This window comes from Kryptolebias marmoratus, linkage group LG4 (genome assembly GCF_001649575.2).
Source record: "Kryptolebias marmoratus isolate JLee-2015 linkage group LG4, ASM164957v2, whole genome shotgun sequence".
In the NCBI taxonomy this organism is placed as follows: domain Eukaryota; kingdom Metazoa; phylum Chordata; class Actinopteri; order Cyprinodontiformes; family Rivulidae; genus Kryptolebias; species Kryptolebias marmoratus.
This window is the reverse complement of record NC_051433.1, coordinates 16307526-16322534: the sequence shown is the minus strand read 5'-3', so window position 1 is coordinate 16322534 and position 15009 is coordinate 16307526. Positions and strand designations below refer to the sequence as shown.

At 40.8% G+C, this 15009-nt stretch overlaps 3 protein-coding genes across 5 annotated transcripts; 2 read left to right on the top strand and 1 right to left on the bottom strand.

Moving 5' to 3' along the window:
* The first annotated feature begins 467 nt into the window (after positions 1–467).
* On the top strand, positions 468–1851 carry eef1akmt3 (EEF1A lysine methyltransferase 3). Its single transcript, XM_017415826.3, has 3 exons — positions 468–832; positions 933–1044; positions 1451–1851. The coding sequence occupies exons 1-3, from the start codon at positions 671–673 to the stop codon at positions 1837–1839; spliced, it is 663 nt and encodes a 220-aa protein (XP_017271315.1). The 5' UTR covers positions 468–670; the 3' UTR covers positions 1840–1851.
* Positions 1852–3852: 2001 nt separating this feature from the next.
* si:ch211-159e12.5 (microtubule-associated protein futsch) lies at positions 3853–9471 on the top strand. Its single transcript, XM_017415775.3, has 3 exons — positions 3853–3944; positions 4148–4251; positions 5066–9471. Exons 2-3 carry the CDS (start codon positions 4166–4168, stop codon positions 8775–8777), a joined length of 3798 nt encoding a protein of 1265 aa, XP_017271264.1. The 5' UTR covers positions 3853–3944; positions 4148–4165; the 3' UTR covers positions 8778–9471.
* A 477-nt stretch (positions 9472–9948) lies between these two features.
* Positions 9949–12917, bottom strand: cnpy2 (canopy FGF signaling regulator 2). Of its 3 annotated transcripts, none has more exons than XM_017415827.3 (6): positions 12788–12917; positions 12560–12666; positions 12349–12464; positions 11511–11708; positions 11313–11409; positions 9949–11210 (listed from the first exon to the last, which is right to left on the bottom strand). In XM_017415827.3, exons 2-6 carry the CDS (start codon positions 12654–12656, stop codon positions 11167–11169), a joined length of 552 nt encoding a protein of 183 aa, XP_017271316.1. In that variant the 5' UTR covers positions 12657–12666; positions 12788–12917; the 3' UTR covers positions 9949–11166. The 3 variants fall into 3 exon arrangements, with proteins under 3 accessions (XP_017271316.1, XP_024861621.1, XP_024861620.1); XM_025005853.2 differs by having other exon boundaries at positions 12560–12663; positions 12788–12910; XM_025005852.2 differs by lacking the exon at positions 12788–12917 and having other exon boundaries at positions 12560–12780.
* Between the last annotated feature and the right edge of the window lie 2092 nt (positions 12918–15009).

Below are 15009 nucleotides of genomic sequence, written 5' to 3'. Positions count from 1 at the left end.
CCCCTCCAGTTTTATAACAGGAAATAATGAACTTGCTCTTTAGTGACTGTGTACGATACTTTAATAAGACTCATTGCTGTATAATAATACAGGACGTTAACATGACAGCTTGAATTTGAACAAAGCAACAATGTGGTCAGGCTGCCTGTGTGTTTGTGTAATATGCTCCATCGTTGTTTCTGATCCAATAAAAAAATTCTAACTCCGTACTCTTGTTTCTGGTCATAGAACAAGAGTCACACAACTCATTTTCAGACATAGTTTTTTTTATTTTATTTCAGTTTTTTTCCACTTCTTGTAAATAGAGCGTTTTCTTTTTTCTTGCAAAATACACATGCACACAGTTGCACATCTCTTTGAAACTGAGTATGCTATTTTTAATCACTGCACAGTGTTTTTTTTTCTTATGCTGTAAATCTGCCCTTACTGTACAGTCTCTTATTCATATTTTGTTTTTATTTTTGTCACTGTCGCTTTGCTGCGGGTACACCTGAGGGACAATAAAGGTTTTGTTTTTTTTTTTGCTGTGAGAAGTAGAGATTTTGTGACGCAGACCCGCCTCCCGAGCGCCCCCTCTGGTGGGGGAACAGATCGCTCCGGGGACACTGACTGTACACTGTCTGTAGTGGCAGGTTTTCTGTTTTATCTGAAACATAAATCAGTCTCGGTCATGGCTTGCGGCGGGGATGAAGAGGACCCGTTCCCCGCCGATGACTGCCTGTTTGCTGAGACTTTTTCTCTGGACTCCGTCTTCCACCTGATGGGCGAAGAGCTGCGGATAAACCAGGTGTTCGGCGCCGACCTCGGCGTGGCCGCTCCGGTCTGGGAGGCTGTAAGAGTATACAGGCTGAACTTTTTCGCCTTTTTTTTCTTTTTAGTAGACTTTGTTGAGAAAGTCGTGCAGTGACGTGTGTTTACGTGTGAACACCCAGGCCCTGCACTTGTGTCGGTACTTGGAGGACGAGTCAGTGGAGCTGAGAGGACGGCGCATCATAGAGCTGGGAGCGGGCACTGGGCTGGTCGGGATTTTAGCTGCTCGCCTGGGTATGTTGTAAAAAATACTTAACTTTGGGTTAATATACTCTCCACAACCTCATGCCTTCGGATTCATCACGTGTTGTTTCTTCTGGCTCACTGCAACCGCACAACAAGCGCTCCCTCAGCCGTGTGCTGCCCTCTGCTGGCCAAACAAGGCATGGCAGCTTTATTTATATTTCACAGCTCAGCAACAGGGCAACAAAATCACTGGGACAAAGTGTAAGAAGAGCAATGATATCACATGGAAAGATAAAAAAATTAATGAAATTTACAGACACTCAAAGAGGTAACCTTTCATAAAATTAAAAGCAAGCTTTGATTAACAGTGTGAATAAAAGATAAAGCGTTTCTGTCACCTATTCTTCACCTGAGAGTTTTTCTCTGCATTACTTGGGATTTTAATCTGTTTCAGGTGCAGAGGTTACCCTTACTGATCTCCCTCTGGCCCTTCCTCAGCTTCAGGCCAACGTCTCGGCCAACACGCCCTCCGATGGTTGGCCTTCTGTCCCTCCCACCGTCCTCCCTCTGTCCTGGGGTCGGGACCACCTAAACTTCCCCTCTGACTGGGACCTGGTGCTGTGTGCAGATATTATTTACCTCCCAGAAACGTACCCCCTGCTGGTGGAGACGCTGGCTCACCTGTGCAGAAACGGAGCTGAGGTGTATCTCTCTTCCAAGATGCGTAAAGAGCACCGGACCCCGAGTTTCTACGAGGAGTTTTTACCGAGCAGATTTAACGTGGAGCTTGTGTGCCATGACGACAAACAGAACAATAACGTCTACAGGGCATCTCTGCAGTGACAGCAGGGGGGGGGGGGGGGGGGGGGGGGGGGGGGGCTGATGCAGGACTAAATGGAGACCAGATATGTCTCTGGTTTAAGAGCAGATTTATTTATATATTTATGTTGGCTATTTCAGTCACCTGTTACAGCTGAGATTTTATTTAATTTGATTTACTAATGGTTTTAGAAGTTAATATAAAATTAAATTATAAAGGCATTTTTCCATCTTCTTGTTCTATTTTGTATTTTTCAGTTGCAATATTGTATATTTTTGTATATATGTTTGGTTTTTGCACCTTGCAACCTAAGGAATCTGTCCTCATGGGGACAATAAAGTTGACTGGATTTGATAAAACCATAAAGCAACTTTATTTTAAAACTATACTTTTAGCTGACTACAGAGCCCCGTTATATTTTATTTCTCTACTTTAACGTGGATTAATGCTATTTGATCACTGATTATTTAGTCTGGAAAACAAATAAATGTAGATATATGAGGTCTGATATTTGCTCTCCTGTACATGTATGAATATCAAAATTAGACTTTCAGTTGTTGTTTTGTTTTTTGTTAACTAAAAGGCCAAATTATTGATCAACACACACTTTACATAAAATGAAGGTTTTCATTTGACATCAACACAGTTTCAAACATGGGAACGCAGAACAATGAATGTTTGAACGAAAGCTGCCCTTTGAGTAGATGTTTTCAGTTTTATCAACAAGGTTTTTGGCAAAAAATCTGGTTTTATAAAAGTTTAATGAACAGACCTTGCATTTAAGCAAAGCTGACAAAACCTTTAAACATCGAGGTAACAACTTTGAGACCAAACATCTCGAAACATTCATTCAGAACAGTCTTCAAATCCTTGAAAGCATGGTTTTCAAGTGTGTGTTTGTGGTGCTGAACTAAGGTAAGAAAGCAGACAGGGAGCACACACGCAGGTCTTCAGGAGAAGGATGGGTGATCTCTCTTACATCTTATTTTAGGCTGATTTTGCAGAAAATCCTAATGTTTTGGCCAAATGGTCTGCATCCGAGCAATCACCTGTTGGTTCCTCTGCACTAATAAAATGACCTTCGTGTTTGTTCGTGCTCAGATGGTGTTGGTGGGATTAGTCCTGTGTGTGTGCTGCTTGTCTCTTTTTTGAATATTTTATCTTTTCTTTGTTTGCACAGATAAATCGATAAATCATCTCATCCCGGTGTTTTCTGTCCACCAGCTACGGCCTGCAGTCTGCCATTCATCCCCTCCCTGCTGCACTCTGCTGATGTCCAGGTTTTCATTTCAGGAAAGGAAAGCCTGTTTGTTACGCTGGAGAGTTTTAAAGAAAAGGAGACGGCCCGACTGCTGCCCATCACTCCAATCCAGCCGACAAAAACAACAGATCTCTATCTCCACGCTGGGTCTGCCCAGTGCCTCCCACACACCACGCACCCCACTGGACTGGTTCTTGTTTTTGTTGATTTTCAGTCCTGCACAAACTGATAAAACCACATGCTGTTAGGTGTGGATGGTTTGTTTAATAAGAAACACATAATTTACATTTAGATCATTGACTGAGTGTAAATGATTTAGCTGTGCTCCTATTAGAATAATAAAAAATAGATAAATAACACCAAAGTCTGTGAAATACCCATAAAGCATGCCTAAAAGTCTTAACACCTACAACAAAATTGTTTTAAAGTTTCAAAAACCCTCATGTGGAAGTCATTTTTATCACTTTTTATATTTATTTTGAGCTAAACAAATCCAAAATTTGTGTTGTTTTTATGTGTTTTTGAGCATTCTGACTCCTGTTTAGTTTCCACTTGTATGAATTTAGACGTAAACAATGAAGAAAACATATTTCATTAAAAAAAAAAACAGCAGCACTGTATAAAACTCCTGCAGCCATGCTTGAACTGGGTATGTTGTCTACATGAAAGGAGGGTTTGGCTTTTAATACCACAGTTTTGTGTGTGTGGGTGTGTGCATGTGCGTGTGAGTGTATGGGTGTGTTAAAAGAGTGGGAGGGGGGCTGAGAAGCACCGTCCTCCTAAAACACTTTGTCCTGTTTGGACTTCATTAGACGACATGTCACCTCATGGGCAGTGAGGGCAAGAATTTGAAAACAGCAGCTGAAGGTATGTGTTCCTGAGCGTTTGTGTAATTATGCACATACTGACGCTGAATATCTGATGTATTCTTCAAGAACCTTTGCTGTAAGCAGTCAATATGTCACAATAAATGATAATTACAATAATAAATCCTAATTCGCTTGTTTTTGACTCCTTGTCTTTTGAGTGGAAGAAAAATGAACTTAAACATGTTTTCCTTTTTGCTTCAGATCTGTGAACGAGGCTGCATGATGGAGTTTTGGTCTGAAAATCAGAGACAATCACATGTTTACTCCAGATTCGGTACAGTTCCTGGGAGACATTGTGCACACAAGTGAGTCGAGAAAAAACACTTTGATTCGTATGATGATATAAAAGTTAGCTGCTATTTTTACAATACCTTTTTTTACTAATTTAATTAGATTTGAACATATTGTGTAGAGATGAAGATGTATTTGCTGCATTGTTGTAGATGATTCATTACTCTCAATTAAATGTTAAAATCTGGTTTTAATCCGTTAAAGATTGGCAAATAAGTACAACTCTGTTTAAAGAATGGGATGTTGTGCTAAATGAACATAATGCCTAAAGTAAATTAATATTGTACTTATCTGAAAACAATATAAACAGATTTGTGTTTGAAAAAGTTACCAAGAGTTTAGATATCTATGAAATTCTGAATATCATATTATTAAAAGACTGAAAGAATCGACAGATATACAAGACCATAAAGAGCTGAAAGGACAAATAAATAAATAAATTCAAATCTACTGTTTTACTTGGAACAAAGCTGAGATGAAAGCAAAAAAAAAAAAACTTTGGAAGGATAAATTCTAAATCTATCTATCTATCTATCTATCTATCTATCTATCTATCTATCTATCTATCTATCTATCTATCTATCTATCTATCTATCTATCTATCTATCTATCTCATCAAATTAAAAATGAGCAGGTATTTTTTCTAAAGTTAATAAAAAAGTTAATTTGATTTGTTGTATTTGGAATATTTCCACACCAATATAGAGCCTAAATAATTTGCTCACAATGGATGAATGCTTTATGATGAATGCTGGTTTGCACCAGTATGTTGAAAACACATATTCCAGTCTGAATCTGGTTATTTCGTTCCTCCGTTTTTACTCACAGCTATCACGACCGGCACCAGATATCCCATTATCCATTGAACTTTGGAGAGGAGCAGCATCAGGGAAGACAGTCTGGTGACTGGCCTCTTCCAGGAACAAGAGCTCCCCTGCACGAGTACACCAACTGGACGGACCCCACCTCGTCTTCTTTCCACTTCCCTGTTATTGTGGACACTCAGGACCAAGGGGGATATCGGCAACAAGACGCCGGTCACAGGGAGTGGACGATGTCTCAGAGAGCTGCGGGGGACTATGAGAGAGGATTTCTGAGGGAGGGGTGGCAGCAGAGGAGGTGGGAGCCTGGTAATCCTCTCAGTTACAGCCGAGAAATATCTGCCAAGAGGAACGGCAGCAACTACCGAGAGCTGAAGGCCTGGGCAGCTCGGTACAGTCACTCACTGCCGAGGAGGAGGCGGGTAGAGGAAGAGTTAAGGGGAACCTCCCAGCAGCTGGTAGACCCTCAAATGCAGCTGCAACATGTTCAAAAAAATCCAGATAGCAGAACATCTGGGCTCTGGGACAGAGGGCGAAGACTGCAAGCTCCAGCCCATGATACAAACATCATAAAGGAAAACACCGGCTACCAAAGAAGAGCATTCAGCCAGCCTCCTGGATATGTTGCTCCTCCTCCCTACAAGAATCCACTTAAAAGTTCACCAATGAAACCCTTCTGTGACACCAGTAAAGAGCAGCTTGGTAGGAAACAAGCCTACTGGTCCAGAAAGCAGGATGTCTCAGCAGATTTGGAGGATCGGAAAATGGAGAAAGAGGAATTCAGAAAGTCTGATGAAAGCAACACCTGCCAGGAACTGGAAGGACCGAAACACACAAGTCAGGAGGGAGACACTTGTCCCTTCATACAAAATGAAGACATGTTAGCTCTACAACATCCACAAGCAGCTCAGAATTCACAAATAACCTCAAAAGTCATCGAAGGAAGGAAGTTCAGGCTGAACAAAAAGACGGGTGGCATGACCATTTTCTGCCTTGTGTCTCGAATAGTCAGCGCCTCTGAAACTCCGTCTTTGCCGGTTCGCACCTCCCAAACAAACTTGCACAGCACAGAACAAGGAGAGGTTTCCACTGACCAAAAGAACAGACATGAGATCAGCCAGCTCGGAGATGAAGTGGACTTCGAAGCGTCAACATCCACAGAGCAGCTGAGTCCTTCCGACGTTAGATGTCTTAAAGCCACACAAACAGGAAAGGAGACCCTTAAAGATGACCTAACCAACAAAGCAGAGGCCAACATTGCTTCCCTGGAAAGTGTTACTGCAATTAATGACACTACATCTGGGCAGCAAGTGAGTCCGTCGGTGCAGCCTGTGTCGGTCAAATATCCTTTATGGAGAGAGCCTAGTTCCACGACCTCACCGCCTCAGACACATCTGGATGAAGAATCAGATCCTGTTCTAAACCTCCACAAAGCTGGTAATGTAAGTAATCATCCAATGGCTATAGAAAGAAAGAAAACAGACACTGAAGATAGGGAGGGTCTGATGGTTATAGACACAAGCTGTGTTGTTGTCAAAGTGGAGTTGATTCCATCACCCAAGAAAGAACACTCAGTCTCCTCGGCCAACACTGATTTAAACTACCACACGAATCAAGATAGACCAATTGATCAAAACAAAGATGCAACTCATTTGCAGATAAACACGAGTCATGAAACTGAGGCCTCCTCTTCCAGAGAGCAGCCATCTCCAGTTTCTGGAACAGAAACGTTGGGGGAGCGCGCAGAAAGAATCCTTGGGCTGTTGCTGCATGACAGCATCACCGAGGAGCGACCTGATGGCGCTTCAGTCTTTGACTCGCGTGTTGAGGAGCAGACTGAGAAGGCCGAACCATCTCTGTCTGAACAAACTCTAGAGGACACAGTGGAGGAGGGACAGGCTGTCCAAACTGAGGGTCCGGAGCATTCGAAAGACAGCGAAGACATCAGAAATCAAGGACCAAATGAAGCCAGTAAAGGTTTTACAGAATCTCAGGAGAAATTTGCCCATGTGTCTGAAGACGGCAATCCAGACAATAAAACTTCAGCTGAAACGGAAACAACAGAGGATACTCATCTTGAAACCACAAGTGAAAAGGGCCAAAGTCAAGATAAAACTCTGCCTGACATCGAATCTACTCAACCTCCTGACCTCTGGATTGCTGCTTCGCCTGCTCCTTGTGAACCTTTATTAATTTTACCTACATCAGAGGAAAGTCTCGAGTCCAAAGTAGTTTCACGCACTCCAGATGCAAACCTCGCTCCTCGCCCCAACGCCTCACCTCTTTCTCCGGCCCATCTGTTCTCTTCTCATCCCGCAGAGTCAGCAGACTCTTCCTTAAACTCCGCTCCCCATACAGACGATCTCTCAGCTCCTCCTCCTCTTGAAGAAACGTCTCCAACTGCAGATGAAGCACCTGGCGCCGAGCACGAGGACGAAGAGGACGAACCATCCCATCTAACTGAAAGCTGGGTCAAAGGAGAGTCCCCTGCTTCAGGCGTGAAAGAAGAAGAGGTGTTGCAGCAACAAGCTGAATGTCACCAACCAGACAGTGCTGCTTCTGAAGAACAACAAACAGAGGAGGCCGATGAAGAACCGGAGAACGGTTTGAAGGAAACACTTCAGACATCCGAAGCTAATGGACGTATAGATCCCAACATTTTGTCTGAATGTGGCCAAACTGAAGGCGCTGCCTGTGTGAAGGAAAGTCACCGGATCGAGGAGCAGCCTCCTCAAGAAACCAAAGAGGATCCTTTAGATGCTAAAGTACAAACACCTGAAACAGGTGAAGAGAGTCAAGAAAATGCAAGCACTGGTCAAATAGATGTCAACATATTCCAACAGTTGGATTGTTGTCAAGAGGAAGATGCTTTTTGCAAACAGGAAACTGGTGAGACTCAAAAGGACCTGAGCCAAGAGGGCGCTGCAGACACTCAAACTCAGATAAATACCAACATTTTGCAGCCTGAATCCTCCGACTCCTCTTGTTTCTTAGCTTCAGACTCTCCTCCAGGTGCACCTCCTGAGCCAGACACAAACTTTTCATCTTTGGAAACGGATTCGGTCTGTCCTTCACCTCCAAGTCTTGTCTCTGCTGCTGCGGAGGCTGATTCTTCTCCTTGTAACCTGGACATTTGTGAAGAACCCAACCAGTTCTCACACTCACACTCACACTCACACTCACACTCTCCTCCGTCTGCTGCACGCAAAAGGCAAAAAGCCCAGTACCCGAAGATCCTCCGGGACGTGGTGAACCGCATCAGGAAGCACACGGCCCCCGACTCTGAGAGCGAAGAGGAGGAGGTGAGCGAGCTGTGGGACCCAGAGAGCGTCGGCGAAAAGAACTCGGGTTGTCCAGATGTGGTGGCGGAGGTCGAGTCTGAGAGGATCGGCTTGGAAGCAGCAGAGGGGCGGGAGGTTTTAAAGGAAAGTGCTGAGACTGGGCACAGGAAGCAGGATGATGAAGAGGCTCTGTCCTGCAGCAGCAGCAGCAGAAGCTTCATCTCTGAAGACACCGTTATTGGAGCTGAGGAGGAAACAAGACTCGCTACCAAGATGGAGAAGAAGAACGAGACGTCTGTCACGACTGAAGGAACGACGTGCTGCTCCAGTGGACATGAAACTCCGTCTGAGGAGGAGGAAGAGGAAGAGGAGATGGAGCCGAATAACTCGGGTCAAAGTGAAGAGGAGGTGGAGATGATGGAGCCAGACTCCTTCTGACATTGTTTTCCATCAAATGTTAAAAGTTTAAACAACTCAAGAGGAATCTGTAAATCCACTGAATAAACAAGAAAACTGATAAATAAGTTAAACTAACATCTACAACACTAAACCTGTGTGGTGTTTAATAAATGTTAGAAGAAACTAATCTGCAGCACTCATTTTTCCAAGACACGAGTGGAGGAAATTTTTAAGCTTTTAATTTTGATTATCAATTAGTGGTGTGTACTGTATTTAAATTAGTCAGATATTTAGTAAATGTGCTGCTTGTAGACCGGCTGTATTCAGCTGAGGTAACAAGAACGTTTCAAGTTTTAATATGTGCTCATATATCTGACTAAAATAAAGACAGTAGTTTGTGTAACTTTGTGTATTTTTTTTTGTCCTCCTATTTTCTCATTGAAGAACTTAGACATTTTTAAAATGTCTAAAGATTGTGAAATGTGTGAAATATGTAGTGTCAAAGAATGGAAATTTGATCATTTATGTTTCTAAAACGAACAAACTACAAACAAACCCAGGCTCCAATTATCTTACTGCAGAGTGACAGCTTAGTTTAATTTTCTTTCTTTAAAAATATATTTCTGTTTATGTTAAACTTTGTTTGCATTTGGACCTTTTCAGCATTACCTCTAAATACGACTTAGAAGATCCGGTCTTCTGTCATTAAAAACACTTCAACCGAACATGTTAACGCTCATTAAACTTTCTGTAAATTTACTGAAAAATGTTATTTAATAAATGTGTTTTTGTGGGTTTTAGTCTGTTCCTTGTTTTCCAGCTTAGTAAACGCAAACCCAACACAGATGGTACAGTTTATTAAAGACAAGTTTGTAATGTTTTTAGTAAAAACTTAATCCAGTTTGGATTGAAGCCGAAGGCGATTTAGTTTAGAAAAGACGAGCTGAAATCAAGCTGGTGTTGGAGAAATATATTTGTAGACAAAACTGCGTCTAAAATCAGACAAAATTGATTCAAAACAGGACATGTCAGAAGTTTTCTATTTCATATAAATGACAACAAAGAGTCTTGACTGGAAATAAAGATCTCAATATGTTACAACAGCTATTATCTGCAGTTACACTAGAGTCTGATCCTGTGACACCGAAGAAACTAAACATTAAGATCTTATTTAAATAAGTGAGATAAATACGACAACAGACAGAACTCAGATGCTTCTGGTTATGTTTAATCAAAAAGCAATGAGGATAAATAAGCTAATAAGTTACTAATAAATGAAATAAATGCTGCAGTTTGGCCTCTTTATGTTTTCAAACCGTTCAAGACTTTCAGGAAACATTTTGACGCCCAGGATGGAAAAAGTGAGCGACGTCACAACAATCAGGAGGTTAAAAAAGCGTTTCCAAAAAAGACACGAAAACTAAACTGTTCAGTAAGATTTAAATAAACTTTTAAGATTTAATCACGGCAATGAAACAACAACAGGCTCATATGGTCCATAATTATATAAAGAACGATTTTCTTCGTTTTTCCATTTCAAATTCCTCTGATGGAAGTTCTCACAAAAAATAATTTCTTCCATAAGAAACTTCTCAAGAAACATTTTATTTGTTGGTTTGAGTTTTAGGAGTTTCTATAAATGTTACGTTTCAATAAGGGTGTCAGGATTAAAGAAATACTACAATAAATTTTAATTAGCTTTTAGGTAAAACAGGAGCAGAAGGGGAACAGTTTGGATCCATATCAGCTTTTAAAACTGTAAAACAAAGAAAAAACCCAGTGGAAGCTCTGCTACTTAAACCATATTCATTTAGGAAAAAAGACAAAAACAAACACGCTATTGATTATTATTTTTACAGCGTACAGAGTACAATTACCTGAGAAATATCTGTCTGCTGATAAAGGCACATTGTTGTTTTGACTCTAAACTAATTCCACATAAACCTAAAATCATTTGTGTATATATTTATTGAAATTTTAAAAAGTAGCTTTTCAGTTTGACCCAATGAAACATGAGAAAAACTCTTCTAAAAGCATCATTTGGCATCAAATGAACATCCATTCACAGATAATAAGTGCTGGAGAGTTTCTTTCATTATGGATGATATAAATAATACAAAGTAAGATAATTGAACAAAATTTGACCCAATCTCACGTCAGACAGCCTGAATCTACAGGAAATGCCAGCTTCTTTTTGCAGATTCACAGTTTTAATTTAACGAGGAGCATTTAAAAGAAAGAGTGAACAAAATACAAACTTACAGTTCATAAGTGGGTAACCAAAAAGTACAGAGTAAAAAAAACTAAACATGGCCCTAAACTCTCTGTGATCTTATATTAAAGATTAGTTTACATCTTGAGCCACTGCTGTAAACGGCTGTAGAAAACAGAGAACAATGCAGCACCAAAAGTTCATCATCATCATTCATCAAAGTTCATCATGGGGCATGATCAGAGCGTGGTCACACAGGTCTGCAGATCAGAGAAACAAGAAGTTAGTTCAAACGTACTGCAGGACAACTTCAACATGAGCAAAACCCAAAGAAATCTAAAAATCTGCGTAATTAAACTAACCTGTCCGCTTACTGCAGAGTCTGTCTTTGACGTTTTCTGTTTCGTGGGCGAAGAACTCGATAATTTCATCTTCATGCTGCTCAACGATTGTTTCACACTAAAGAAATAAATCAGATATGGTTACAGGTCCCATCTTATTCATAACTACGTTAGGTTATTAAAGGTAATGATAGAACTTCCTGGGGGGGCTGAACTCACCGCAAACTTTAAACTGGACGTAACTCTGGAGTCCAGCGTGGCCTCGGAGAGGTCCATGGTGCCGCCGCTCCGAGACTTGACCCTGATGTAGGACTTCCTGTTGGTGGAAGGGTCCGTGCGCTCCCCGTAGTCCTGCATCCGCTCACACACGCTCTCCATCAGCTCCAGGAGGTTTCCCTCCGAGCGAGCCAGAGGAACCTGGGGCCAGGAAAGGTCACATAAAAAAAATAAAAGTTCAGTGATAACTCACAGCTGGGGTTTCTTTTCAACGACGGTCCCAGTGAAGTCTTTAAACTTAATTAGCTGCAAAATGTGGAAATGGTAAAGACAATTTAACTTTCTTTGCTAACAAACTTAATCTTTGGGGTGAATATAGGTCAACATTTACATTTAGTCAACATTTACTGATTGATATTATTCTAACCCCTGAAAAAGCTTATGAAACACTCATTAAAAAGCATTGGCTGAAAGTTTCATGGCGATATCTAATTAATATATAGAAATTACATTGTTGTTGTTCAATGGATTATTTTAAAATGCTCAGTTCAATGGATTATTTTAAAATGCTAAAACCTTTCTGTTTTTCAACCCAGGTAGATGATTTTGGCATTATTTAAGGGTCCAAATAATACACTTTCGTTCAAAAGAATTTGTTTTGACATAAACCTTTTCTTGAAAATGTTAACACCTGTTTGCAGTAAACACAGTCCAGCTCAAACTTTGACATTAGTGCTACCTTTAGGAGCAGCACAGTTTAAACTGTGTCCACATCAGTGCAGAGACACAGGCTACACAGTGGGACACGAAGCACTCTCCAACATGGCTGCCACGGTCTCACCTCTCTGATGGACTGACTCCCGTCCGGATTGATCCTGAAGGAGCCCGTCTGGATCATCTTCTTGGGATCTATCTGGGAGATGGCCCAGTCCAGCTCGTCCACCAGAGCCCTGCAGGCTGAGGAGGAGTTTCGGACACGTGAAAAAAAATTAAAATAAAAAGTTTTTCTGAGTGTTGTTGCTGAGACTTCTGAAGACGAGGGACAAACGTACCTCCACATCTAATGTCCTGTCCTTGTCTGGCGGCCTGGCTGAAGCCCAGGAGGAGACACACAGCCACACACGACGGGAGGAAAGCGGCGTCCCTCATTTTGCGCCTGCTGGGTGCAAACATTTCACATCACAGTCATGAAGGCGTTCAGGAGGCTCTGAAGGCGAGCGGCGGATAAACTCTCAGCCAACGGCGACAACAAACACCGAGTTTCACCGCTTTCAACTTACAAGTCTCCGGCAGCTTCCAGGAGCCAACCTTCACGCTTTTCCACGCTGTTCCATCGTATTCGGTGAAATGTGGTGACGTAGAACCAGAGACGTCCCGAGCAGCGCCCCCCGGCGGCCGGGAAGAGTCCCGCAGCTCCGGGCCAACGGCTCTGTAAGGCAGGCCGTTGTATCACATAATCACCTCTGTCTCGGCACTGTTTAAATGTCCAGCTGTTTTATTTTACATGCATAGTTTTGATGGCTCATCTGGTGTGTTTTTGTACAGTGTGATGAACTGTTGTTTTTAGGTGTGTGATATATATATAAAGTATATATCTGTATAATTTTCAAAAAAAGGTTTAAATAAAAAGCAACTCATAATCACTGTTTCTGTACATTAAATGCATTCACTCCCAAGTCCAAAGTGATTTTCTTAAAATATCTAAAGTTACATTTCCACTTGTAAAACTTATACTTTAAGTTTCCATACCTGAAATTCTGATATAAATTTCTAAGAGAGATCTAAAGCCATAATAGCTGTCAAAATGTGATTTTTCAATTTGTTTGATTTGAACTTTTTGTATACGTGTATTATCTATGATTAAAAATGAACCACCAAATACACATTCCTCACTACCAAAAGTCTAAAGCATAATTTGTAATAAATGAGTGAAATAAAGACGTGTTTTGTTGCCAACAGTTCAAGTCGTTTGTTTACATTTGAACGTTGATGAGGACACTTTGGACAGTCTCATGTTCAGTTCTTTTTTTTAATAATGTCACATGTTTTACTTGTACAGAACAATTTCTGAAAATATTGGAAAATCTAAACACGTTATGAGGGATACGAAGTAAAAAAAAACATCTAAAACTGAACAAATAGAAGAACATTTTGTCTTTCTGTGACGAAAAACCTTAACTAGAATTCAGTTTATTTCTGCTGTTATTAACCTTAAAAATACAATAAAATGACAAATGCGTTTGTTTTCAGTGTTTAAAAGAATTGTTTTTAATTAGTCAAAAACAATATGAACAAAATTAAATACATATGGCAGAAAAAAAAAAAAAACACTTTTCCACCTGGTCTCAACATCATACTTTACAGAAGCAGCTGACAAGACGCCACTACAGCAGTTTTTAAAAGAAAAGTATGTAAAAAAAATTAAGTTTTAACAATACCTGTGACACATATTCTGTAAAATAATAGGATTTTTTTAACATTCTGATGCAAAGTGCCACATATAGATGCCCGTTCGACGCACATTTATCGACATTGGATGAATGTTGCTCAAGAAACCAGCGACAAAAAACAACCTTTTCTGGTTTGGTCTTATAAAAGTGCCAATCTTTAGGCTTTTAAATACATATTGACCCATTTCTCATGTAATCAAGTGCTTTAACGTCTTTAATAATTTAAAGATAAAAGTTTGCTACAAATCATTGGAATAAGGCACCTTGGTGAACGAACGGAGGCACCGTTTGGTCTGCAGGACGTACAGTACGAGTTCGGTTTGAGGTTTGGTCAAAGGAAGGTTTGATTTATGAAAGTTTTATCCAGCAGTGCAGAGTCTGACCTCTCACAGGCCACAGCGTCTTAGTTCGCCTGACGTGGAGGATTTTCTGCCATTTTCTCTTCAGTTAATCAACAAGCTGATGGTGGGCATCGAAGCGTCACAGGGACGAAAGAATGCTGATTCTTGTTGTGACTTTATGAATTTCTTTGCAACATTTCATGAATACATGAATCAATAAATAACCCCCCTCCCACCCCAGCTCCTTCTAGCTGCCAGCGCCCCCCTCCTACCAACAAGCTTCACGTTTTTCTGTAACAGCGGACCCGTTTTGTCTCCCATTTTTGCCAAATTCAGAAAAAGATGTGGCCGGAACGTCTTGAGAAGCAGAAGCTAAATTAAATGTAGAACAATCAGAAACATTCACAAATAATGAAATGCTGCTGCAGGGTCTAAATTCATTATTCAAAGAAAGTGTAAATGGGAATGTGCACAGTAATAGGAGCTGAAAGGTTTTTATGGAGTTTAAAGATGCTGCCACGTCTTTTGAAATACTGTAGTGTAGATTTCTGTACTAATAAGGAAGCTTCTTGTGTTTTTACCTGCTGATGTAAAGTTTTTCTGAGGAGGAAATGTCTGCAAAGTTAAAGGAGAACCTCAAATTAACACTAAAGTTAGTTATTTTCCTCCACAGATGTCACCATTACTAACATGTCTGTATCTCAAATGGAT

What these genes read in the sequence shown, in the direction of transcription:
- eef1akmt3 (XM_017415826.3), top strand. Translation starts at nt 671, where the DNA reads ATGGCTTGCGGCGGGGATGAAGAGGACCCGTTCCCCGCCGATGACTGC. An exon ending in CCGCTCCGGTCTGGGAGGCT is followed by an intron (nt 833 to 932) that starts GTAAGAGTATAC and finishes GTGAACACCCAG; the next exon opens with GCCCTGCACTTGTGTCGGTA. An exon ending in GATTTTAGCTGCTCGCCTGG is followed by an intron (nt 1,045 to 1,450) that starts GTATGTTGTAAA and finishes AATCTGTTTCAG; the next exon opens with GTGCAGAGGTTACCCTTACT.
- si:ch211-159e12.5 (XM_017415775.3), top strand. Translation starts at nt 4,166, where the DNA reads ATGATGGAGTTTTGGTCTGAAAATCAGAGACAATCACATGTTTACTCC. An exon ending in GGGAGACATTGTGCACACAA is followed by an intron (nt 4,252 to 5,065) that starts GTGAGTCGAGAA and finishes TTTTACTCACAG; the next exon opens with CTATCACGACCGGCACCAGA.
- cnpy2 (XM_025005852.2), bottom strand. Translation starts at nt 12,680, where the DNA reads ATGTTTGCACCCAGCAGGCGCAAAATGAGGGACGCCGCTTTCCTCCCG. An exon ending in CGTCCAGTTTAAAGTTTGCG is followed by an intron (nt 11,410 to 11,510) that starts GTGAGTTCAGCC and finishes TTATTTCTTTAG; the next exon opens with TGTGAAACAATCGTTGAGCA. An exon ending in ACTCTGCAGTAAGCGGACAG is followed by an intron (nt 11,211 to 11,312) that starts GTTAGTTTAATT and finishes TCTGATCTGCAG; the next exon opens with ACCTGTGTGACCACGCTCTG.